The sequence below is a fragment of the Phyllobates terribilis genome, unplaced genomic scaffold (genome assembly GCF_046119375.1).
Source record: "Phyllobates terribilis strain yellow unplaced genomic scaffold, ASM4611937v1 Scaffold_3__8_contigs__length_932513732, whole genome shotgun sequence".
Classification (NCBI taxonomy): domain Eukaryota; kingdom Metazoa; phylum Chordata; class Amphibia; order Anura; family Dendrobatidae; genus Phyllobates; species Phyllobates terribilis.
Window position 1 is genome coordinate 530,397,886 of NW_027362763.1, and position 27,799 is coordinate 530,425,684.

General features: G+C 42.7%; 1 protein-coding gene across 2 annotated transcripts in view; it reads right to left on the reverse strand.

The window, feature by feature from the left end:
- The window catches only part of HBS1L (HBS1 like translational GTPase), a 99,928-nt gene that overhangs the window by 26,924 nt on the left and 45,205 nt on the right, over nucleotides 1-27,799 (reverse strand). For both annotated transcript variants that reach the window (XM_073671282.1, XM_073671281.1), the window contains exons 5-9: nucleotides 11,567-11,669; nucleotides 4,155-4,402; nucleotides 2,552-2,717; nucleotides 1,960-2,077; nucleotides 488-634 (exon numbers count right to left, since the gene is read on the reverse strand). In XM_073671282.1, coding sequence (XP_073527383.1) covers nucleotides 488-634; nucleotides 1,960-2,077; nucleotides 2,552-2,717; nucleotides 4,155-4,402; nucleotides 11,567-11,669 — 782 coding nt within the window. The remainder of the gene's footprint in view (nucleotides 1-487; nucleotides 635-1,959; nucleotides 2,078-2,551; nucleotides 2,718-4,154; nucleotides 4,403-11,566; nucleotides 11,670-27,799) is intronic.

Sequence of the window (27,799 nt, forward strand, 5' to 3'; positions counted from 1 at the left end):
AATCTCTCAAATCCTCAATCACCTATAACTAGTCTGCACCTAGCGAACTGCCGTCCTGACCGCAATGAGATACTTGAAAAGGGTTGTATCATGAAGACAAAAACACTTTTCAATGTAAAGTTGGCTTGGCAATCGTCTGATCACCACATCACTACAGCCTGGCAGACACAATGGCCAGTTTTCCCCATCTCTATTCTACACTGCAGTACATATCTGATAAAAAAAAATCAAGTATGACAGTAATACAGTAAAAGGTGAGGGGCACTGAATTGTGGGATCCACAAGTATAGCAGATGAAGCCCACAGCTTGAAAGAAAGTGCAGACTAGATGTAAGAACCAGAAGAGATGATGATGATGATCTGAAGAATCTCTGTAGCAGAGCTATGGAATAAATTAGGCCAAACCAAAAAGGAGAGAGATCTGCTAAAGAACTTAGACAATGTCATAGCCACTACAACATACTGAAATGATGATTGCATAACATACCTGATCCATTTTATTGACTACCACAGCTAATTGAGTCACTCCTAAAGATCGGACCAGAAGCGCATGTTCACGAGTCTGTCCACCAGCTTCAAAGCCTGCTTCAAATTCTCCACGACTGGCATCTACAACCAAAACGGCCACGTCAGCCTAAAAGACAGGAGGACAATATAGCTATAAACCCCTATATAAAAGTGTAGACACTAAATCTAAGGACTTACAGATTTATTCCTTATGTGTCTATATAGCAATGAGGAGAAGTATCTAATTTCACTCATTTCATCTATACTGTACATCTCCAGCTTCGGGAAGAATACATCAGTTATGTCACACATCTGTTAGAGCTGAACCATCAACACAATGATTTAATTTATATAAAATTTCTGCTCCTACCAGAGCAGAAATACCCATACAAGGACGGACGCATCTCCTGCAAAGTTTCTATTATAATTAATAGGAGTATTACAGGTGAAGCTGGGTGGCAGAAAAAAACAGCAGCATACCAACTAACTTATTCTTTATCAACTGGAAAAAACATCAGTAAAAAGTCATGTTACTTACAGGTAACGGGATTTTTCAGAGACCATGACAGCACCACGATATAAGGGTGCTGTCATGGTCGAACGATAAATAGAAGATTACATGAAAAATTTAATATAAACATGTTCTATGGTGTATTAAAAGATGCTTGCCTTCAGTTTGTACTATACTGTTTACCTAATAGGGACAGTTTTGTTGGTCTACAAGGTCTTAAAATGAACCGGTCATCTCCAGAAAAGCCATTTACCTACAGTTTTAATGGGTAATCTGCAGGCAAATAGGGTTTTAATCATCGCATCTAGTTGACAAACAGGACAGCCACTTGCTTCTAGCCCTCGGGGCGGTGCAGGGAGCTGTTATAGTCGCTAATTACTATACAGGGAGTGCAACTGTTATGACTGACCACCTGCTCTGCAGAGTGTGCGCGCAGAGCCAGCTGTCAGTGTGCCAGGGAGTGATTAGAGTGCACTCACTATATAGTGAAATTTGGCTGTAACAGCTCCCTGCACCAGCCTGACTGGGAGCAAGTGGCTGCAGGGAGAACAAAACTTTATTTTCTCTCTGTAGCCGCTGCTCTAGTAAATTAGCTAGACATGATTTAAACGCTATTTACCTGCAGCTCATTACTAAGTCTGCACGTAAATAAATAAATAGCGTTTTTAGAGGTAACATCTTTCCTATTTATTTCCACATTATTATATTTTTTAGCTCCATTTTTTGAAGCTGGTGTTTTTTTTCCCACTATTAAATGTAGGCGTTTGTCTAATTTTTGACAAATACTTTCTGACGCTGAAGACTGAATGACTTGTACTAAATGGCTATTGTAGTAATTTTTATTTCTATAGCGCCAACATATTCCGCAGCACTCTATTGTGATTGGAAAATAATCAAACGGACGTCCACAGTACTAAGTGCAGAACAGAACATCAACTTACTTGTGCAGCTCCAGTAATCATGTTTGGGATGAAATCTTTGTGCCCAGGAGCATCCATCAGAGTAATAACTTTAGTCCTTGTTTCAAATTTTGTCATGCCAACATCCATAGTTACCCCTCTACCAAAAGAGAAAAAAAAAATTGAAAATTACAAAAGTGAATAGCAGATACCAGTTAAAAAAGTGTTTTCTTATCTGGACAATCCCTTAACATATGATCTAATGCGGTGTATGGAAGTCATAGAGGGGGTCTCAGAGCCACAGTACATAGAAGCTAAGAAGCAGATCCAGTCTGTCCATTTATTAAAACTATGAAATCCTATTACATTTATAGGAACGACTGCATGGATTATTCAAATTACTTTAGAATTTTAGTCTAATGTGTGAATAAAGCCTAAGGCTTAACTGTCCTCTCTTAGAATTATAGATTCCTAAATCTGGGCACACTTTTCAGGACAATTTACATTAAGGTCACATCTCTAGTGCAATTTTAACTACCAGAGAAGCAATTCTGACATTGACCAAGGTAATGAGTAACCCAGATGACCTCAGAAACCTTTGTACACGTCACACAACGAGTAGAGGACAAAATACCTTTGCCTTTCTTCTCCCGTCTCATCTAGCACCCACGCATATGCAAAAGACGCTTTTCCTGCTTTCTTGGACTCTTGTTCATATTTGTGCATAGTTCTTTTGTTCACATGTCCCAAGAGATATAATAAATGGCCCATGAGAGTGCTTTTACCGGCATCGACATGACCTGAATAGAAAGAGATAGTAAGAAACGGAGAACACCGCATGTATACCACCCAGACTCCCTAGTCTATTGCAGCTATTCAAACCCTATGCTTGCCATGAAGATGAATAGTCAGTTTGTCGAGCTTCTATGATTTACCTAAAGTGTACAATGGTAATGCAGCCGAGCTACGCACCTATGCCAGAATGTGCTATCGGAATGACTTCATTCACTATCAGATGTGCTCAAGTATGTATCACAGTTAAAAGTGAATCTGTCATTAAGATCAACCCACATGTATGGGCATGCAGGTCTTTGAAATGAAAATCCATTGACACCTTTATATCTTCTATCTGTTGCTGCCTTCCTGAGTAAGTAACATTTTCATTCATGTGCAAAAGAAGCTGTAAGTGCTCTGGGCGTTACTTTCCTGGTTGTTTCCCCCGCCTAGCACCAGCACCAACCTCCTTAGGCCTGGTTCACACAAGTGTATTTCATGGTTTGTAAAGGGACCAAAATGCTTGGACTGGTGGTGGGTCACTTGACCTGAGCTTACAGCCTAATTTGTATATTTGAGTTGGGAGACCCACGATCAGTCTGGACCATGACAAATGCATGTGTGAATCCAGCCTTCGCTTGATTGGTAGCTCACTGTCTTTATGACATCAGCAGCCAGACAAGGAAATCAGACTGTGAGCTATCAATCAAGTTATAGAGGCTGGTGCTGGCCAGGAAGTAAGTGGTTTGTTAACTGCCAAGAGCACTTAACGTCCAAATAATTTATGAGTGAAAATACTAATTACTTGGAAATGCAGCAACAGATAGAAGATATAAAAGTGTCTATGAATTTACATTTCAAAGACCTTCATGCCCATATGTATGTGGTTTGAAAAGGGGGAGCGTGTCGATCTTACTGACAGATTCTCTTTAAAGGTGTTTTCCCTTGAGTGACAATTAACACTTTACCAAAGAATAGGTGATAAATGTATGATCCCCTCCCCGATCACTAGAACAGGTGTTTTGAGTCACCATTCCACCCAGCTGCAGTCAGGGTTAAATGGAGTAGAAAGGCTGGGCATGTATGCTGCCAGCTCTATCCATTGTCTATGGGACTATATTCACACACACTGATTTCTTCTGTAAAATTCACACTGCAAATTCTGAGCATGCTGCTGATTGTGAAACCAACTATCGCCGATAGTCCCGTAAATAATAAGTACAACAGTGATTCGCATGCGCAATCATTCCGCTCCTTGCAACCCTGAGCGCATTTTAGGAAGAATGGTGGCTTGAAAACCATGGTGAAAGGGGTCCCTCACTGGACTCAAAGCAATCAGACATTTATGATCTTTTGTGGATAGGTGGAAAATAATATTCGTAAGAAAACCTTTACGTTTCACATAAAATATAATGGCAATATATGCCAAATCTGCACATAGCTGCTGTCTTTCACATTTGTACCTATAACAACAAGGTTGAGCAGCTGTTTTCCTCCTTGTCTTTTCTCCAGCTCCTCTTTAATATTTATCTTTTGCTTGGATTTGCCGGTGCTTTTCCCTTGTGATGGGGTGGAGTTCAGGTCTTCTGAGTTCGGAGATGTGTTAGTTACATTGGGAGATGCCACATTGCCGTCAGCTTCTTCCATAATGTCGTCCATAGCCTGGCCCCTCGTACACACAGCGCCACCCTGACCATTCAGTTCAGATGCACTGTTACAAGTAAAAAAAAAAAAAAAAGGAAATGATATTTTAGGCATAATTTATAGTAGTACGGCCTGAACGGAAAGTACAGTATAACAAACCAAGTAGTCTGAAGAGCTAGATTGCTCAATCCTTTTAATTCTGAATTGCTATATTCAGTAATAGTAATACTAACTGTATTGTGAATGTGACGTGCCAATAGGACATCAATTCTTGTATAATGCACGGTTTAGCATAAATTATTTCAATGCTATCAAATTATAATGCCTCAGCTCTTCAAGCCTGTTCTGTTCGTATAAAACAAATAACATTTGAACTGAGCTTATGATGCAGATAAAAAAAAAGTCTGCAAACTGCTAGAAGTGCAACCTAGCTGGGACTTTAACGGCCATTCACATATAGAAAAATGCAAAACCCCAAATGATTTAAGTAACGGACACAGATATTAGTCATCTTTGCACTTGTTACCTACAGAATCTTCCTGCTGCAACTTAATGCCTTTGTCTCAATTTCTTTTGCTTCTTTCTCAAGTTTGACTCAATCCACCCCATCTGTCCAATTGAAATACATTTCTATCCTTCCTCAGCAGTTACTCTCATATCCTGTTCCAGATAACAAGTCAACTACACTATGTACAGAGCAGAATATGAACAGGGAGAGGAAAATGGCAGAAACTGTATAGCCCGGTTCTGTTGCTGTCATGCTGAGGTTCCATCTCAGATTTAGGTCACGTTCACACGTTCAGTATTTTGTCATTATTTTACCTCAGTATTTGTAAGCCAAAACCAGGAGTGGAACAATCAGAGGAAAAAGTATAATAGAAACACGTCACCACTTCTGTATTTATCACCCACTCCTGGTTTTGGCTTACAAATATTGAGGTAAAATACTGAACCTATAATGAACATGTGAATGAGGCCAAATAGTTTTAAGATCAACATATTAGTATATATACAGCTAAAAATTAGGTCTTTTTGGCTTCAAACAGAGATTGTGTGTAGCCAATGAAACCACAGGTTCCTTAGTCTATTTCAGTAGGCTCCACAATCATGGGGAAGACTGCTGACTTGACAGATGTCCAGAAGGCAGTCATTGACACACTCCACAAAGGTCCCAGAGTTCCAATTTTCATTTGGAAATCAAGGTCCCAGAGTCTGGAGGAAGAGTGGAGTGGCCACAATCCAAGCTGCTTGAGGTCTAGTGTGAAGTTTCCACAATCAGTGATGGTTTGGGGAGCCATGTCATCTGCTGGTGTAGGTCCACTGTGTTTTATGAAGACCAAAGTCAGCGCAGCCGTCTACCAGGAAATTTTAGAGCACTTCATGCTTCCCTCTGCTGATCAGCTTTTTGGAGACGGAAATTTCATTCTCCAGCAGGACTTGGCGCCTGTCCACACTGCCAAAAGTACCAATACCTGGTTTACACACGACAGTATCACTGAGCTTGATTGGCCAGCAAAGAGGATCTATGGGGTATGGTCAAGAGGAAGATGAGACCCAACAATGCAGACGAGCTGAAGGCTGCTATCAAAGCAACCTGGGCTTCCATAACACCTCAGCAGCGCCACAGGCTGATCGCCTCCATGCCACGCCGCATTGATGCAGTAATTGATGCAAAAGGAGCCCCAAGTATTGAGGGCATTTACTGAACATACATTTCAGTAGGCCAACATTTTGGATTTTAAAAACATTTTTCAAGCTGTTGTTATAAAGTATTCTAATTTACTGAGATAATGACTTTTGTGTTTTCATTGGCTGTAAGCCATAATCCTCAACATTAACAGAAATAAACACTTGAAATAGATCACTCTGTTTGCAATGACTCTATAATATAGGAATTTCATTTTTTTCATTGAAGAACTGAAATAAATGAACCTTTTGACGATATTCCAATTTTGTGAGAAGCACGTGTATGTGTGTGTATATGTATATATATATATATATATATGTATACACATACACACATATACACACACAGTACAGACCAAACGTTTGGACACACCCTCTCATTTAAAGATTTTTCTGTATTTTAATGACTATGAAAATTGTACATTCACACTGAAGGCATCAAAACTATGAATTAACACATGTGGAATTATATACTTAACAAAAAAGTGTGAAACAACTGAAAATATGTCTTATATTCTAGGTTCTTCAAAGTAGCCACTTTTTACTTTGATGACTGCTTTGCACACTCTTGGCATTCTCTTGATGAGCTTCAAGAGGTAGTCACCGGAAATGGTTTTCACTTCACAGGTGTGCCCTGTCAGGTTTAATAATTGGGATTTCTTGCCTTATAAATGGGGTTGGGACCATCAGTTGTGTTGTGCAGAAGTCTGGTGGATACACAGCTGATAGTCCTACTGAATAGACTGTTAGAATTTGTATTATGGCAAGAAAAAAGCAGCTAAGTAAAGAAAAACGAGTGGCCATCATTACTTTAAGAAATGAAGGTCAGTCACTCCGAAAAATTGGGTAAACTTTGAAAGTGTCCCCAAGTGCAGTTGCAAAAACCATCAAGCGCTACAAAGAAACTGGCTCACATGAGGACCGTCCCAGGAAAGGAAGACCAAGAGTCACCTCTGCTTCTGAGGATAAGTTTATCTGAGTCACCAGCAGCTCAGATTAGAGACCAGGTCAATGCCACACAGAGTTCTAGCAGCGGACACATCTCTACAACAACTGTTAAGAGGAGACTTTGTGCAGCAGGCCTTCATGGTAAAATAGCTGCTAGGAAACCACTGCTAAGGACAGGCAACAAGCAGAAGAGACCTGTTTGGGCTAAAGAACACAAGGAATGGACATTAGACCAGTGGAAATCTGTGCTTTGGTCTGATGAGTCCAAATTTGAGATCTTTGGTTCCAACCACCGTGTCTTTGTGCGACGCAGAAAAGGTGAACGGATGGACTCTACATGCCTGATTCCCAAAGTGAAGCATGGAGGAGGCGGTGTGATGGTGTGGGGGTGCTTTGCTGGTGATACTGTTGGGGGTTTATTCAAAATTGAAGGCATACTGAACCAGCATGGCTACCACAGCATCTTGCAGCGGCATGCTATTCCATCCGGTTTGCATTTAGTTGGACCATCATTTATTTTTCAACAGGACAATGACCTCAAACACACCTCCAGGCTGTGTAATGGCTATTTGACCAAGAAGGAGAGTGATGGGGTGCTACGCCAGATGACCTGGCCTCCACAGTCACCAGACCTGAACCCAATCGAGATGGTTTGGGGTGAGCTGGACCACGGAGTGAAGGCAAAAGGGCCAACAAGTGCTAAGCATCTCTGGGAACTCCTTCAAGATTGTTGGAAGACCATTTCTGGTGACTACCTCTTGAAGCTCATCAAGAGAATGCCAAGAGTGTGCAAAGCAGTCATCAAAGCAAAAGGTGGCTACTTTGAAGAACCTAGAATAGAAGACATATTTTCAGTTGCTTCACACTTTTTTGTTAAGTATATAACAGAAAAATGTTTAAATGAGAAGGTGTATGTATGTATGTATGTATGTATGTATGTATGTATGTATGTATGTATGTATGTATGTATGTATGTATGTATGTATGTATGTATGTATGTATGTATGTATGTATGTATATATATATATATATATATATATATATATATATATATATATATATATATATATATATATATATATATATATATATATATATATATATATATATATATATATATATTATAACCAGGGATGCATGTCTCTGTCTGAAGCCTTTATAGACTGCGAATGAGCGGAGCGCAGCCTGGCTCCAGACAGAATCACGCATCCAGCCATTATAGGTAAGAGGAGTGTATGGCGCCGGAGATCGCGGTATGCGTACACTGAACGTATATCGCGATCTCCGGCGCAATACTTACCTGACCGGGAGGAGAGTTGCCGCGGTGACTCTCTTCGCCGGAGACCGGGGTAGGAGTGAGGCTTCGGATCGGAGCATGCACATAGTGCTATCCGGCGTCATTTTACTGAAGACACATTTGCAGTGTGTCTTCACCAAATGGCGCCAAACAGCGCGGTATGGGCACGTGCGTACTCCAGGGCCGCACTCCTCCCCTAGCCTCTAGCAGAACAGTACACAGCAGTGCTGGAGCACAGGAAGAAAGGTGAGTGTAAGTGTTTATTTTTTTGCATGTATGTACAGCGTGAAATGGATAAGGGGGCCACACATACCAGGATTGGGGGTGAGGGGACCATGCATACCAGGATTGGGGGGTGAGGGGACCATGCATACCAGGATGAGGGGTACCACACATACCAGGATAGGGATGAGGAGTGCCATGCATACCAGGATAGGCGATGACAGAGCCATGCATGCCAGAATTGGGGACGAGGGGTGCCATGCATGCCGGGATTGGGGACGAGGGGTGCCCTACATGCCGGGATTGGGGACGAGGGGTGCCCTACATGCCGGGATTGGCGACGAGGGGTGCCATGCATGCCGGGATTGGCGACGAGGGGTGCCATGCATGCCGGGATTGGCGACGAGGGGTGCCATGCATGCCGGGATTGGCGACGAGGGGTGCCATGCATGCCGGGATTGGCGACGAGGGGTGCCATGCATGCCGGGATTGGCGACGAGGGGTGCCATGCATGCCGGGATTGGCGACGAGGGGTGCCATGCATGCCGGGATTGGCGACGAGGGGTGCCATGCATGCCGGGATTGGCGACGAGGGGTGCCATGCATGCCGGGATTGGCGACGAGGGGTGCCATGCATGCCGGGATTGGCGACGAGGGGTGCCATGCATGCCGGGATTGGCGACGAGGGGTGCCATGCATGCCGGGATTGGCGACGAGGGGTGCCATGCATGCCGGGATTGGCGACGAGGGGTGCCATGCATGCCGGGATTGGCGACGAGGGGTGCCATGCATGCCGGGATTGGCGACGAGGGGTGCCATGCATGCCGGGATTGGCGACGAGGGGTGCCATGCATGCCGGGATTGGCGACGAGGGGTGCCATGCATGCCGGGATTGGCGACGAGGGGTGCCATGCATGCCGGGATTGGCGACGAGGGGTGCCATGCATGCCGGGATTGGCGACGAGGGGTGCCATGCATGCCGGGATTGGCGACGAGGGGTGCCATGCATGCCGGGATTGGCGACGAGGGGTGCCATGCATGCCGGGATTGGCGACGAGGGGTGCCATGCATGCCGGGATTGGCGACGAGGGGTGCCATGCATGCCGGGATTGGCGACGAGGGGTGCCATGCATGCCGGGATTGGCGACGAGGGGTGCCATGCATGCCGGGATTGGCGACGAGGGGTGCCATGCATGCCGGGATTGGCGACGAGGGGTGCCATGCATGCCGGGATTGGCGACGAGGGGTGCCATGCATGCCGGGATTGGCGACGAGGGGTGCCATGCATGCCGGGATTGGCGACGAGGGGTGTCATACATACCAGGATTGGGGATGAGGGGTACAATGCATACCAGGATTGGGGGTGAGGGGTGGCATGCATACCAGGATAGGATGGTGGGGGCAGCACATACCAGCATGGGAGACCATATACCAATAAAAATGCTCGCCACCCGGGCATAGAACGGGTTCAATAGCTAATATATATATATATATATATATATATATATATATATATATATATATATATATATATATATATATATATATATATATATATATATATATATATATATATATATATATATATGGAGAATCATGTTAAAGGGAATCTGCCAGCAAGTTTTTGCTACGTAAACTGAATACAGCAGGATATAGAGGCTCAGACACAGAATTCAGGGATCTGTCAAAGTGCGTGCTGTTTACTAACTGTGAAGGATTTATCACTTAGAGATTAATATTGGTGGACTACACTAATCTGGCAATGTCCCCTCCTGTGATAAGCCCCTCACCGTCTATGGACTTTGTACATGGACAGCCTGGTGTGGGTGGGGGGTTTCAGCTCTGCTTCATTCTGAATCTAAAAACTCTTTTGTGTGAGAACGGCTGAACCCAGTAAACTAAGTGACACATCCATGGAATCAGGGTCTCTTTGCCTACATCACGGTGCTCTCAGATGAGAAAACAAAAATTGCTGACAAAGTCCCTTTAACAAGTCAATTTTGCTACATAATTAATGCTATAACAACTAAACCCGAAATGCAATGGGAACTGTTTTTTTTTTGCCATTTCACTGCACTGGGAAATTTTTCACGTTTTAAGTATGCAATATGGTAAAATTAACATGGTCATTAAAAAATAACCCATCCCACAAAAAAAAAAAACCTCATGCAGTTATCGTATTTCCCCCAATATAAGACCAATCCAAACATAAGACTTAGCATGATGTTCCAGGATTTTTGGAGATTGCTTGAAATAAAAGCCATACTCCAAAAATAAGCCCTAGTTACAGTCAGGGCTGGCATTAGGAGGGGTTGGAACTGATCAATTGCCCAGGGTTCCCACACTCTTAGGGGCCCCCAGCATTAGTATTCCAAGGTTAAGACTTTTTAAGGACCTTTGGTGACATCACAGCTGTGTGACCATGATGTCAGCAAAGGTCCTTTAACTGCAGGAGTCTAGAGGAACTGAAGAGGAGACAGACTGGTATGTACCACTTGTGCAGTGTGTGTGTTGACATGATTATATTATATTTGAATAATTAGATTTTTTTTCAGACATCCTCTGCAAATAAGCCCTAAGCCATCTTTCGGATTAAAAAGTAATGAGACCCTGTCTTATATTCTGTCAACAGAAAAATAAGAAAAAAAAAATAAAAAAAATAATGGCTCGTCGAAGAAATTAGGAAATACCTAACTTTATGGGAACAATTTGGGAAAGGCCATTTTCTGTTCCCCATGACTGTGGCCCAGTGCACAAAGTAAGGTCCATGAAGGCATAGTTGGGCAAGTTTTAGGTGGAAGAAAATGAACTAGAAAAGAGATCGTAAGCCATGTCCTCTCCTCTTACTAGCAGTGCCGCGCCTACATATACAGTGCGATGCAGAACGTCCTCCTGCTGTGACTCCGGCCTTTGTACTGTAAAGATGCCATTTGACCCTATGGTCCTTGCTCCCATATGGATAATGATCAGTCATGCTGTCTAGTCTAGTTATTTCCCCAACTTGACATTGGTAATGTTTGTAGTTTTATTACACATTGCACTTGGTGGTTTCCACTCTTCCATATGCTTTATACGCACCTTGGAACAGCAAATCCCATTGTCTGTTTATTTCCAGAAACTGTCAACTTGGCAATTTTAGGAACAATCTGGGTATCTGGAGAAGGCATTTCTCTTGATTTGCCTATAGTGAAACAGAAAATGGAAAAAGGTTAAGCATCTAAAATGAACTTCTGTATTAGCGGTCCCAAAAGTTCAGAGTATACAGATTCCAAGGTCAGAGAGCAAAAATAGTGAAAAGTGAGATGTGCAGCTACAGCTTGAATTCAGACCCCAATAGGATCCTGCGTACAACTGAACAGGGCATAATGACTGTACCACCACTGGTTTAAGATACAAGTGAAAGAAAAGAACATGAAACTGTTGAGACACCGTAAGCCTTGGATCAATACCATGGTGTTTAACATACCACTCCGCCTAAATGTGAAAATTCAGTTTTGGGCAGACATTAAAGAAGACCTGTCACCACCAGAATTGTCACCTCATGGGTAATGTACTTATTAAAGCAGAAATGGCCAGATATTGAATAGGTCCCCTTTAACATGGAACTTACCAGAATTCTAAACATAACACAACAAGCGGCTCAGTCATCTGCCGTCACTCTGCAATGTTAGGTAGTGGGAGGTTAATTGGTCATTTTACTACGATCATAGCATCGACTCTGCTTTTATTTCTTAGTAATGAGCAGAACTATAGAACCTCTTTATGATTATGGAATTAAGTAATTGTACATAAGGAGCCTGCCCTCTATGACAAATCAATAGTACACACAAAAATAAGAAACTTTGTAATATATCTTATCAGACAGGTCTGCCTCTTTCTCCTCCTGGACTGATCTTTCATTTTCAAAATTCTCAGTTCTCGGATAAAATCAGTATTTGGTGAAGACAGATTTCTACATTACTGAAATGATAGTTGCCACTGATAAGATTCTATGTAGATGGTAAAAAGAGGAGGAAAAGAATATGCTAGAGTCCGAGCTCCTTCCTCCTCTTCCCCTCTGCCATCTACACAATAATCTTCTCAGTAGCAAATATCATGTGAACATCTGTCTTCCCGAATACAGATTTTACCTGAGAATTTTGAGTGAGCACTGGTGACCAGTGTTGAGCATTCCAATACTGAAATATCGGGTATCGACAGATATTCGCGGTATCGGAGTTCCGATACTTTTAGAATATCGAATACCGGAATCGGAAGTTCCCATAATGCCTGCACTCTGCAGTGTCTCTGAAGGATGACAAGCTGGATGGCAGCGCTCAGCTTACTGTACTTGTCATTTAGTGTTAAAGAATTTATTAAAAAAAATAATAGTGTTTTCATGCACCGTCTCTTAAAAAAAGCCGACCGGCAATTCAGCAGCGGTACCCGACAATTTATAACAGAAAGAATAGAGCTTCACACATAGATTAGATAGATAGAAACGTGTCAGTCACATATATAAGAAGTACAGTGATAGTGTTGCTTACTGTACTTGTCATTTAGTGTTAAAATAAAGGATTTAAAAAAAAATTGGCGTGGGGTTCCCCGTAATTTTAGTCTCTAGCGGAGGTTAAGCAGACGGCTGGGGCAGATGTTTGAAGCCTGGGAAGGGAGTAATACCCACGGAGCTTCCCAGGCTACTAATATCAGCCCCCAGCTGAATACTTAGCCTTTACTAGCTAATAAAATGGGGGACCCCAAAAAAAATGACGTGGGGTCCCCCCTATTTTAATAGCTAGCAAAGGCTAGGCAGACAGCTGGGGGCTGATATTAATAGCCCAGGAAGGGTGCCATAAATATTGGCCCCCTCCCAGGCTAGAAACACCAGCCGTCAACCGCCCCAGAAATGGCGCATCCATAGGATGCGCCAATTCTGGCACTTCGCCTCGCTCTTCCCACTGCCCTGTAGCGGTGGCAGTGGGGTAATGGGGTTGGGGTTGATGTCAGCTTATAATGCCAGCTGACATCAAGCCCAGGTTAGTAATGGAGAGGCGTCTATAAGACACCCCCATTACTAACCCCATAGTCAAAGTTAAAAAAAAAACACAAACACCCAGAATAAAGTCCTTTAATTGAAATAAACACACAATTCTTTATTGTTCTAAATTAAACCATACTTACCATCACGCCCATTCCAGCTGAAGCCAACGATCTCCTGCAATAAAAGAAAAATAATAAAGCAACATCATCCTTACCGTTCCATGGTTCCCAGGACGGCTCCAGCTCTGCTACATTCACATGACAAGCTGGACCGCAGCAGAAAGCTGCCATCCAGCTTGCCATGCCGCAGACACTGAGAAGCTCCTCAGTGAAGCACCTCAGTGTCTGGCTGTGACAGCATCCTGATGAGCCGACAATGAACTCAGCTCACCTCATGCACGTCACTGATAGCGTGGGAGAATTCTCCTGCTGAAGCGCTGAGTGCAGGAGAATTTTTCCACGCTGTCAGTGACGTGCATGAGGTGAGCTGAGTTCATTGGACATGACCTCGGCTCATTTTTATGCCGTCACAGTGAGACACTGAGGAGCGCAAGCATGCCTGCGCTTCTCAGTGTCTGCGGGATGACAGGCTGGATGGCAGCTTTCTACAGCGATCCAGCCTGTCATGTGAATGTAGCAGAGCTGAAGCTGTCGTGGGAACCATGGAAAGGTAAGGATGATGTGGCTTTATTATTTTACTTTTATTGCAGGAGATCGTTGGCTTCAGCTGGAATGGGCGTGATGGTAAGTATGGTTTAATTTAGAACAATAAAGAATTGTGTGTTTATTTCAATTAAAGGACTTTATTCTGGGTGTTTGTGTTTTTTTTAACTTTGACTATGGGGTTAGTAATGGGGGTGTCTTATAGACGCCTCTCCATTACTAACCTGGGCTTGATGTCAGCTGGCATTATAAGCTGACATCAACCCCAACCCCATTACCCCACTGCCACCGCTACAGGGCAGTGGGAAGAGCGAGGCTAAGTGCCAGAATTGGCACATCCTATGGATGCACCATTTCTGGGGCGGCTGACGGCTGGTGTTTCTAGCCTGGGAGGGGGCCAATATTCATGGCACCCTTCCTGGGCTATTAATATCAGCCCCCAGCTGTCTGCCTAGCCTTTGCTAGCTATTAAAATAGGGGGGACCCCATGTCATTTTTTTTTGGGTCTCCCATTTTAATAGCTAGTAAAGGCTAGGTATTCAGCTGGGGGCTGATATTAGTAGCCTGGGAAGCTCCGTGGGTATTACTCCCTTCCCAGGCTTCAAACATCTGCCCCAGCCGTCTGCTTAACCTCCGCTAGAGACTAAAATTACGGGGAACCCCACGCCAATTTTTTTTTTAATAAATCCTTTATTTTAACAGTAAATGACAAGTACAGTAATCAACACTGTCACTGTACTTATTATATATGTGACTGACATGTTTCCATCGCTCTAATCTATGTGTGATTCTCTATTCTTTCTGTTCTAAATTGTCGGGTACCGCTGCTGAATTGCCGGCCGGCTTTTTTAAAGAGACGGTGCATGAAAACACTATTATTTTTTTAAATAAATTCTTTACACTAAATGACAAGTACAGTAAGCAACACTGTCAATGTACTTCATATATATGTGACTGACATGTTTCTATGTATCTAATCTATGTGTGATGCTCTATTCTTTCTGTTCTAAATTGTCGGGTACCGGTGTATGCCGCTGCTGAATTGCCAGCTTTTCATGTTTCACTGTGAGCACTGCTCCCATCGATTTGGGCAGCCACCTCCCCCAATACATTCTACATTATTGTTAGTTGTTTTACTTCATGTAGAATTAACCTACAAGGAAAGAAAGGGTTTATTTTCATTCCGATATTTGTGTCCCATTGACTTGCATTAGTTTCCGGTATCGGAATCGGCGATATCCGATACTTTTTGAGTATCGGCCCGATCCAATATTTCCTGATATCGGAAGGTATCGCTCAACACTACTGGTGACGAAAAAATAATTGGATTTCTCTGATCAGATTGATAACAAAGTTTCTTATTTTCATGTGTTCTAATGATTGCGACCTGACTTCGCACAATTTAACCCACGACACTCCAGACGTGATAGTGTGAGTTGGAGTCCAGCCCTTGTATACCATAAATCCAAAGAACAAGGCACTCAGATGTGAGATAGGAAATGTATTTACAATCCAAAAGTGAGTGAACAACGTTTCAGTCATTGACTCTGACCTTCATCAGGTACATAGACCGTTTTGGTGAGAAAGATATCGATCAAGTTGTGATAAAGTGCTATAGGGTAAACATAGGATGCCTGCAGTGGCAAGCACTCTCACCAGCCTGTGATTCTCCATTCATTCTCTGGGGCTACTGGATACAGCCAAGAAACCCCATAAAAATTTAATGGAGTGCAGTTTGAACTTGCTCACTGCCGCTCTATTAAATCAGGGATAATAGTTTACCATTCTGTCAATGGTTGCAGATCCCATTGGTCAGGCTTTGACCTATCAACAAGTTATCATCTATCCCATGGTAAGGGGATACATTACATTCACCAACCTCTAACAATACAGAACAGTTGCATTTCCCTTCAGATCCAACCCTAGCCCGCAGATAGCTACTTGTAACTTCTGGTGAATAGCATCATTCTGCTGCTACACATTAACTTTTTGTCATTGCTTGTTTTGAGTCTACACTGTCATCACTATATTTACAAAAAAAGAGAACACGGTCTTTGAACAGGCACAAGGCTCAGGAAAGTGAGAGCCGAGGTTAGGAGAACTGTTCCGGAAACAGCTGATGCTGGGGTGTTGGGGAATTCTACAGGACTGATGAGAGAACTGATAACAGCTAACTGCTGTATATCAACTCATTGGCTAGAGAGCTGACTTGTATGTTAGGAGTTAACCCCTCTACTGGAATGTAACTTGGCCAGGGTATGAGCAGGCACTAGTGGCCAAGCTCCATGGAAACAAGTTGTGCACTATGAAAGATAAAAGTCCAGGAGGATGACAGCAGATAGAAAAAGCAAGTCAATTGCAAACTGGCTTATTTTCATACTAACTAAGCCAGTTTAATAACTTGAGAATAAGATGTTGTATAATAATTCAATGCCACTTTCCCCGGCCAAGGATGGATAATTTTCAGAAGGTAAAACCCAAAGGAATGTTGTATAAAAAATATTGTCAGGCAGGAGTTCTCCTTTATGATTGTTAGCTATGCACATTGTTAAGCAAAAAACATTCCTACACCATAACAAACACTGCATAATGATGTTAAGTGCAGAAAAGTTATAAAATTAGGTAATAAAGAACCTATGTTACGTGTAAGTCAATTAATTAAGAGAAAAATTACAACAAAAGATGAAAATGTACCCCATAGATAATGACTGTACTTAAGAAATAAGGACACGTATTCTCCTGAGAACATTTCAGTTGTGTGTCGTAGTTGTGATTGTAACCACAATGGGTTTTAAGGTTAGAAAGCCTGCCTAGCTAATAACTTTTATCTTCCGAACCACAAACGTCTGGGGCTTGGCTCTTGCCACACAAGCGTCACCTTTTTATAAAGTCTGGCCACAATGAAGACTTACTATAGCAGCGGTGCATGTAAAGTAAAAGTACATCCTTTGCAAATAATTTAATTATCTAGAAGGATACTACATGTACATTGCTCACTAATATACTGCGAAGATGAGGAAGTACATTTTTACATTGAAAAGCTGAATTTTTTATTTAAGTGAACCTGTCACCAGGTTTTCCCCATATAAAGTTGGGCCAGCACCCGTAAAGCCCTCTCTTACAGCATTCTGGTATGCTGTATATATGTCCCCAATCCGCTCTGCAAGGGACAAAAAATAGCTTTTATTATACTCTGACAGCTAAGTGCAGTCCGATGGGCGTCGCTGGTCTTGATCTGGCGCCTTCTCTTCTTATGATCGCTGCCCTCCTTCCCTGCTTCGTGTGGATGACATGTCTTAAGTCATCCACAAAGTGTCCTCCATAGCGCTCCTAAGCAGGCACACTTCTATCTGCAGTGCACGTGTGCGGGGAAAGGCCAAAGAGCGCTGATGACCCGTAGGTAAAGTCTGCGCATGCGCACTACAGTACTTTGCTCTGCCCTCGGCAGGGCAGAGAAAACTGCGTCTGCGCAGGAGCAAGATGGAGGACGCCGTGGATGACACGGGACGAGTCATCCACATGAATCAAGCAGGATGACGGCGATAGTGAGAAGAGGCGCCGGATCAAGCCTAGGGACGCCCATCAGACAGGACCGCGGCATCTGTGAGTATAATAAAAGCTATATTTTGTGCCTTGCAGAGCGGATTGGGGACAAGAATGCTGTACCAGAGGGCTTACAGGTGCTGGCCGTACTTTATATGGGGAAATCCAGGTGACAGGTTCCCTTTAAACTAGATGGGAGAAAAAAAGGAAAAAATGCTCACCTCCCACATAGGTTTTGCTACTCCATTTTAGCACTATTGCATCAACATCCCACAGGAACATTACGTGAGCACTGCAGCTAGCCAATCAACAGGTGTCGATCGACTACAGCATTCACAGTTTTTTTCTTCCGGATCAAACAAAACATGAATACTGCTTGATGTATTTTTTTTGTCATCATCCCATTGATAAGTGGCTGCAAAGTCACAGAGAACCCCCTTTGAGTCTAAACACCAGTATTAAATGTCAATCCATGAACCTTTGTAATCTCATTCGTGAAAACTTGAATCTCTCTCACATTACAGCACTTTTACCATTTAAAAAAAAAATCAGAATAAAGCAATCAGAATACGATTCAGCACGATGGGAGCGGGTTCATCCTCTCATTTGGCTCCTAGACCTCCCTCCCCTGATGAGCAGCTCCAGCTGGCCAAGTGCAGCCCACTTAATCAGTCCCAGGGACTACCTCTATCAGCCAGGAGCAGCTCTGTTCTAAGTGCTTTCTTTTGCGGCTACATGATTACTATTTTCTTCATAGTAATGTAGGTTGAATAAAGACCTAGGTCCAAAGTTCAACCTTTCTCCCCCAATTGTACTCCCCATACCAACACTACTCTAACTTACTGGAACTAAGCCTCACAATCAGCCTCTTAAATGCAGTGCTTTGTGCTCTGGAGGAGTCTGGAGCGCAGCTTCCGCCTTATAAGTATGCCAGGCTAATATGACCCATGTGCCAGCTGTGGCACTCCTGCTACTGGTTGCTGACACACTGTCGAGTGTAAAGCAGTAAATAGAGAGGGAGCGCAGCTGCAGTAGCTCGCTGTCAGTGTTGCAGTAAAACAGCATTAAGAGAACAAATCTGACTAGCGCAGAAGACAACTATTAAAGGCACTGTGTCAGGACAGAATGACTGTTCAAACCAAGTTCAAGTGCTCGGTGCATCATGGCGGGGCCAAACATTTATGTACACCTTGCCATCTGCTTGGTTTCCCTCTATCTCCACCCTTCTCTGGCACTATGAAGCCATAGCTGTCAAAGAAGAGGGGGTGGAGATTGATGGAAAACAAGCAGGTGGGAAGGTGTATTTAAATTTTTCGCCCCGCCTTGGTGTCAATTTCACTATATACGTTGCAGCTTTTGAAATTCTGCTGGCTACCCATAAAAAAAAAAACACAATCTTCTCTGGTCAGTAATAATGAACTAATCTCTGATAATATAGCACAATTCAGAAATGACACTGGTGGAAGAGAAACCATCATGTGACTCATTATTATCAGATCAGTACAGAACAAGTACCATGTTTGTAATAATTAAATGTTTTAATGGAATGGAACGTGTCGTTTGAAGGTAGTCTACAGGTTACAGAGCTATTCTGTTGAGGCTGAGAGTTCTTCATTGTAAAATAAATGACTATTACTCCAAGCTGAATGAAAGGCTTGATTCCAGTCCTTGTGTCATGGTCCACGCAGCTTCTGCTGTAAGCTCGGGTGGCAGGAAGCTTCCTTCACCTCCAGGCGTATCACAAGCCTGGCTGTCTGGCTCCGCTTATTCGCTTCTTTTCCAGTCACTAGTAATTTGGCCTAGCTAGTGAATCTTGGCACAAAACTTCTAGGACCATGCATCAGGGACTGGAATTAAGTAATTCATGGAGTTCTGAAAATTAAGAACATCAACAAGTTTATTTATTAAACACATTCAAAACAATCAAAAGCTTTTCAAACATCTGACAACCTTTAGGGCTCACTGTAAAGAGGCGCTGTGTGAACATACTCTTAGGGTTGAGGCGAAATAAAAAATTTTAATAATCTAGGACTTTGTCCTCTCCACCATCTGCCTCTCTCCATAGCCTGAACTAGAAGTGCCGGTGGTATATATGGACACATACAATTGGTGCTCGGGGCCACCGTCACTGACATCAGCAGATCTGGCGGTGTCACCTATGCAGCGACTCCTACAATGTATTTTACCTGGTAACCAGACACAGCAGCAGTGTAACGGGGCAGTCGCCATGTCTCGTACTGCAGCTGTGCCCCGTCATTCTGACTGGTGGTGAACCTAGGGTTGGGAAATTGAGGGATCATTCATTAACAGGCTAGCCCATATTACTTCAACATTAAGGGTGGAGTCACTCTGGAAATGCATGGTTTTACTTATCCCAAGTTTTATTGTGTAGAGACCATTGCCATCCTTATGTCCTCTTTATACTAGGTACTAAAGAGAAATTTGATGTAGGTAAACCCAACTCCCTAGAATAATGTGTCCTCCCAGAGATCACTGGGCCATGGATATTAAGGCTGAGTTCACACGATGCGTATTTAATGCGTTTCCGCTGCGTTTTTGCAGCTGCGTAAACGCCGCGGAAAAGCATTAAAAACGCATGGTAGAAGGGCAGCAATGTTCCCCAATTGAAATCCACATGTGCTGTGCCCAAGATATTAAGGCAAGTCATTGAAAAGCCGTCAACGGTTTCCAAAATGAAAAATAAATAAATAAATAAAAACCAGACCAAAACATTTTTCTATCACAAATTCACTACCAGAAACCCTTCCCTTGCAAGTAAGATTTTGGCTGACCGTGATGGATACAACCTTCACAGATTTCTCTTTACCCCGCTCACTGCCTTACAGCGGTATTCCCATCTCCAAGATCCTACCCAATATGTAGCAAGTTATTATAATAACATTACCAAATACCTCCAATTAAAAATGTAGTATAGTTCTTCTGATTCGCTATGTTGCTTACCCCATGTGCAGAGCATTGCAGTAGCTTAGGTATCCATGGTTACGACCACTCATATAATGAGTTACTTGTTAGTGGTCATAATCATTGATACCTAAGCTACTGCAATGTGCTGCACATGGTAAGCGGATTACACAGCGAATCAGAAAAACTATACTACATTTCTAATTGGAGCTATTTGCTATTATTATTAATATTACACATACTACATATTGGGATAAGATCTTGGAGATGGGAATACCACTTTAAGGCTGACTTTACACATCTATATTTGGCGGTTCATATGGGAATCCAGCCTAAAACCCACAAAGCTGTACTCTAACAAGAGCGACTCTGATTTCTCAGTTTCTTTGGTTCTCAAAAGGTATTGCTCGTGTTCAAAGGAAAAATTTGAATAACAGCCATTTATTGTTGTACGATTGCTGAAAATGCAGTTTCTGAACATATAATTTATGCAAAAATTCACCAAATGTGAAGCTTAAGTTCATCATGCAAGTCCCATGTAAGGCCATTGCGGCTAGTGTACTATTACAGTTAGGGGGAACCTGTCACGTTAAACATCGCGCCGGTTCTGAATGCAGCATGCTATACAGCAGGAAATGAGCAAATACACAGGTTTGTAGGATAATATTCTGTAGAACTCGGCATTTACCCATTGAAATCCATATGCATTCTAAGCCTAGAAATAATGGAGCAGTCCATCTCTGTATGTGCACCAAGCAGGCAATCCAAGACATGCACTACCCCCCCACCCCGATTGGTAAGGCTATGTATCATCACTATAAAATGTTGGTCATAGGCTGTACAGCATTTGCAAACTGACAGGTGAGGTTGTCGGTCAACTGTGGAGGGGTTCACATGATTTTCAAACATAAAAGGCCCCGAGACATATTAAAGTTGTCCAAACCAGCAGTACCAGCCGATCATGCAATGTGTATTGGAAATCGCACTCTCCCATGGCACATATGGTTGGAGTAGAGAAAAACCAGAATGCATGAAATTAAACACCTAATCTATCTAGGGGAGGTAAGCCGAGAACACAGGTGTCTGGTAGTGGCTTCTCCCCTCTCCCCAATAAACCATGTCTATATGTATGGATAAGCGGGAAGAGAGCTGTCGGCCATACGAGTGTATATGGACAACATGACGCACTCACACACACAGAGAACAGCCATTCTGTAGGACAGGTAGCTTACTACTCACAACTAATCAGTTGTAAGAACTAAGATTTTCTTATAATCACAAGTCAAATGTTGTTACTTGATTGACTTTTGTGCATCAACAAATTCAGAGTTTATAACTTGAAGTTTTGGGGCCTCGATAAGTAACCTGAAACTGTGCCCACCACCAACCAGATGCCATGTACAATATGCCGTGCTCTCATGTGGAAGGGGGCCAAGGTGTGACTGCTACAGGTGCATCTCACTAAATTAGAATATCATCAAAAAGTTAATTTATTTCAGTTCTTCAATACAAAAAGTGAAACTCATATATTATATAGAGTCATTACAAACAGAGTGATCTATTTCAAGTGTTTATTTCTGTTAATGTTGATGATTATGGATTACAGCCAATGAAAACACAAACGTCATTATCTCAGTAAATTAGAATACTTTATAACAATAGCTAGAAAAATGCTTTTAAAATCTGAAATGTATGTTCTGTAAATGCACTCAATACTTGGTCGAGGCTCCTTTTGCATCAATTACTGCATCAATGCGGCGTGGCATGGAGGCGATCAGCCTGAGGCACTACTGAGGTGTTATGGAAGCCCAGGTTGCTTTGATAGCAGCCTTCAACTCGTCTGCATTGTTGGGTCTGGTGTCTCATCTTCCTCTTGACAATACCCCATAGATTCTCTATGGGGTTAAGGTCAGGCGAGTTTGCTGGCCAATCAAGCACAGTGATACTGTTGTTTTTAAACCAGGTATTGGTACTTTTTGCAGTGTGAACAGGTGCCAAGTCCTGTAGGAGAATGAAATTTCCATCTCCAAAAAGCTTGTCGGCAGAGGGAAGCATGAAGTGCTCTAAAATTTCCTGGTAGACGGCTGCGCTGACTTTGGTCTTGATAAAACACAGTGGACCTACACCAGCAGATGACATGGCTCCTCAAACCATCAGTGATTGTGGAAACTTCACACTAGACCTCAAGCAGCTTGGATTGTGTGCCTCTCCACTCTTCCTCCAGACTCTGGGACCTTGATTTCCAAATGAAAATTGGAACTCTGGGACCTTGTGGACTGTGTCAATGACTGCCTTCTGGACATCTGTCAAGTCAGCCATCTTCCCCATGATTGTGGAGCCTACTGAAACAGACTAAGGGACCTTTTTAAAAGCTTAGGAAGCCTTTACATGTGTTTTTTGTTAATTATTTTAATTTACTGAGATAATTACTTTGTGTTTTCATTGGCTGTAAGCCATAATCATCAACATTACGGCTATGTGCCCACGATGCAGAAATGCTCCGGATTTTTTCCTAAGCGTTTCTGCATCTCCCTGGCAGAAAAAAAGCATGCGGATTGTACATGCGTTTTTCCTGCCAGGGACAAGCGGAAGTGAAGCGTTCTTCACATGCATTTCCACATGCGGGTTGTCAAACGCTTTCCAAACGATTTTAGCATCACTTGGAAAGTGCTTGACAACTTGGTCACACTATATAAATCCATGCAAACGGCATGGATTTATATAGTGTGACCGAAAGAATGGTAAAAAAATAAATATACTTACCTTCTGATGGCCCCCAGTGTCCTTGTCTTGGTTTGCCGGCAGCTCGCGGTAGACTAAAGGACCTGCCGACGTCAGCGGTCGCGTGACCCGTCACATGACTAAATGACGTCACCGCAGGTCCTCGACAAGGACACCGCGGGCCATCAGAAGGTAAGTATAATATTTAATTTTTATTTTATTCTTCTTTTCTTTTTTTTTTTTTTTTTTTTTTTTACAGGTACTATGGTACCCGGGTCCGGAGGAGAGTCTCCTCTTCTCCACACCCGGGTACCATCCGCACATTGAAAAGCATGGAATGTGCATCTACAAATGCAGTGATGCGGATTCCATGCTTTCTAATGCAAGTAAATGGTGGCGAAAACGCCGTGCTTCCGCAAAATAATTGGCAGTGCTGTGGATTTTTCCGCAATGATAATCCGCAGCGGAAATTTCCGCAGCATGTGCACAGCACATGCGGATTATCATTGGGGAACATGGCAGACCTTCTACCAAGCGGTTTTTAAGCGTTTCTGCAGTGGAATAGCCGCTGCGGAAATGCTTAAAAAACGCATAGTGGGCACACAGCCTAACAGAAAAAAACAATGACTCTATATAATATAGGAGTTTCACTTTTTGTATTGAAGAACTGAAATAAACTAACTTTTTGATGATATTATAATTTAGTGAGATGCACCTGTATGTCTCCATCTCTTCGGGTATGTGTTCTTCTGACATCAGACATTCCCACAGCAGAAAATCCACAGTGGTAACAAGGTTTGGGCAAAAACTGCGACTTTTTAGAACCAGAAAAGTAGCATAAACTCATGTATTGCCCTCTTTCTCCAAACCTAGAAATAATTTCTTCTCAAATGAAAAATTTCAAGCCTCTCTAAGCCTACAATACAAGGATATTGTACAGGGCAAGTTATTCATTGCCTTGGCACACAGGTCATAATAAAAAAATAAAGTAATTCATCCCAAGTCCTTTTTGACTAGACAAGTGTCATTTACATACCACATTATCAATCGCTGCTAAGGTTACATTTTGTGGTTACAGATGTTACACATTAGCTTCAGGTAAGGAAGCAGCAAACCGCAAGCTTGCTATCAGTGGACAAAAGCAAAAATAGATTTACTACAAGTGCATGATTCATCGAGCAAAGTATTTGGAGCTCTGAAGCCCCAAAAATTTTAATGCAGCCATTCCTGACAATCCTCTAGCAGCAGACCAAGAACCTAAGAAGAAAAAATTACACTGTTTGCAGTGAAGTTCAGATGCTGTTAGCTCCTCTATTATACATCTAGTTCGGGCATATAAAGCCTCTATTCGATGTTACTAACTAAGATTGATTGCTGTATTAATGGGAACCTTTCACGTGCAGAAAGACTAAATTACCTGCAGGTATAGAATTTTAGGCAGATAAATAGCCTAATTTCCCGATTAACCAGCTTACTAGAGCAGCGGCTACAGGGAGAAAAAGTTTTATTCTCCCAGCAGCTATTCGCTTCCAGTCATTGGGGCAGTGCAGGGTGAACTTATAGTCAGTGCACATTACATGGTGAAAGGGCTGTAATCCCTCCCAAGCACATTGATTGATAGCATGGTCTGCAGTGTATGTGTGCAGTGGCTGTAAAAAAAAAAAAACATCCTGAGGTGTGATAACAGTGCACTCACTTTACAGTGAGTGGTGACTAACAGCTCAATGCACCTTCCCGATGGCTGGAAGTGTGTGGCTGCAGGGAAAATATAACTATTTTCTCCCTGTGGCTGCTACTCCCAATAAGCTGGCTAATTGGGAATTAAACAATATTTACCTGGAGATTGCACCTATGTATGCAAGTAAATAGTATTTCTAGAAGTGACAAGTTCCTTTTAAGACACAATGGTCCATATTTATTAAAACTGGCTTTCAAAAAATTGTTGGAGTTATTTGCACCAAATTCTCAATTTATGTCAGGGGATAAAATGTAAAAGGACAGTCTAAGTTCAATACCTGATTTCTTTTCTTTTTTTTTTCCAGGGGAGAGGAGTCACTACCAGAGATGTCAGACAGGGGCTTTCTTCACTTTGGGCACTTCCAGCTCCCTTAATCAGGTCATCTAATCAAGGCTATCCAAACCGTGCTAACAAAAGCCAAACTGCATTCAGAAATTTTGTCCAGTCATGCGTCAGGCTAAAATTTCAGAATGTAGCTGGCCTTTGAGCAAGCATTGGGAAAAGTATTTTAATGTATATGGTATTTAGAGAGATATAGTATAAGAAATAATGACGGTAATAAGGAGGTCATGGCACGTAGAAGCCGCAAGGGCAGAAATCAAGTTGGGTCACATCATGCCAGACCTTTGAAGTCCCACTGATGTGTCCCGTGATGTGCTCACTTTTTATGGATTTTATAATACATGCTTGGGTGGTAAGAAGCAGCATTGCACTACTTCACTACTGGAGGCCAGTGTTTCCATCTTTACTGCACCAGGAGCCGGTTTATGAACCAGTTGTAAGACCAGTGGTCAAGTAACCAGTATTAGCCTGCGACTTACAGAACAGGCTGTTCTGACAAGTGGGAATATTTAGGCTGATACAGATGCTACAGCAGTTAAAAGGGGTATTCTCAGGTTATCTCTTGAGCAGTTCAAAGCAATGCAGTCTCCTAAGTTCTGCTATAAGACATTCAGCTCTCAGTGACAGAGTAAGCTGCCACGCTGATTTATAACTGCATACCTTCAGAGAGAGAGAGAGAGAGAGAGGAGGGAGGAGAGGGAGGTGAGCAGTCAACTGATGTATACAATCAATGGATTTGAGAAAGCTGTCTGGTATGTTAAGAGTGTACCCCTCTCCTGGAATGTAAATATGGGCCAGGGTCTGCAGGCACTAGAGACTGGACTTCATGGAAACAAGCTGGATACTACAAAACAGGGGTGGAAAACCTCAAGCCCAGGGGCAGATTCCCAGTGACCGCAGGGCATGTGCTGGCGACCCCGTTTTGCCATCCGGCGGCACTTTTAATTCCTCCCTACACTGTGAGCATGCAATGTTCACTACCGCATGCTGCAGCGAATGCAATGATTACATCTTGAATCTAGCCAGTGCCAGAACGTCCTGCTCTGATGTGATACTCATGATGTATATACACCAGCCCCACTGTCACATCCGTCACGTATATACACCAGCCCCACTGTCACATCCGTCACGTATATACACCAGCCCCACTGTCACATCCGTCACGTATATACACCAGCCCCACTGTCACATCCGTCACGTATATACACCAGCCCCACTGTCACATCCGTCACGTATATACACCAGCCCCACTGTCACATACGTCACGTATATACACCAGCCCCACTGTCACATACGTCACGTATATACACCAGCCCCACTGTCACATACGTCACGTATATACACCAGCCCCACTGTCACATACGTCACGTATATACACCAGCCCCACTGTCACATACGTCACGTATATACACCAGCCCCACTGTCACATAAATCATGTATATACACCAGCCCCACTGTCACATAAATCATGTATATACACCAGCCCCATTGTCACACACGTCATGTATATACACCAGCCCCATTGTCACATACGTCATGTATATAAACCAGCCCCATTGTCACATACGTTATGTATATACACACCAGCCCCATTGTCACACACGTCCTGTATATACACCAGCCCCATTGTCACATAAATCATGTATATACACCAGCCCCATTGTCACACACGTCATGTATATACACCAGCCCTATTGTCACATACGTCATGTATATACACCAGCCCCATTGTCACATACGTCATGTATATACACCAGCCCCATTGTCACATAAATCATGTATATACACCAGCCCCATTGTCACACACGTCATGTATATACACCAGCCCCATTGTCACATACGTCATGTATATACACCAGCCCCATTGTCACATACGTCATGTATATACACCAGCCCCATTGTCACATACGTCATGTATATACACCAGCCCCATTGTCACATACGTCATGTATATACACCAGGCCCAGTGACTCCAATGTGATGTACAGTTGAAACCAGAAGTTTACATACACTATATAAAAAGACACATATGCATGTTTTTCTCAATATCTGACATGAAATCAGAAGAAACCTTTTGCGTTTTAGGTCAATTAGGATTACCATAATTTTTAATATTTGCCAAATGCCAGAATAATTAGAGAGAGAGAATTTTTTAAGGCATTTTTATTACTTACTGCAAAGACAAAAGTTTACCTACATTTCATTAGTATTTGGTACCATTGCCCTTAAACTGAATGACTTGGGTCAAACGTTTGGGATATCCTTCCACAAGATTCTCACAAAATTTGGTCGGACTTTTGGCCCATTCCTCCTGTCAAAACAGGTGTAACTTCTGGTTTCAACTGTATATACACCAGCCCCAG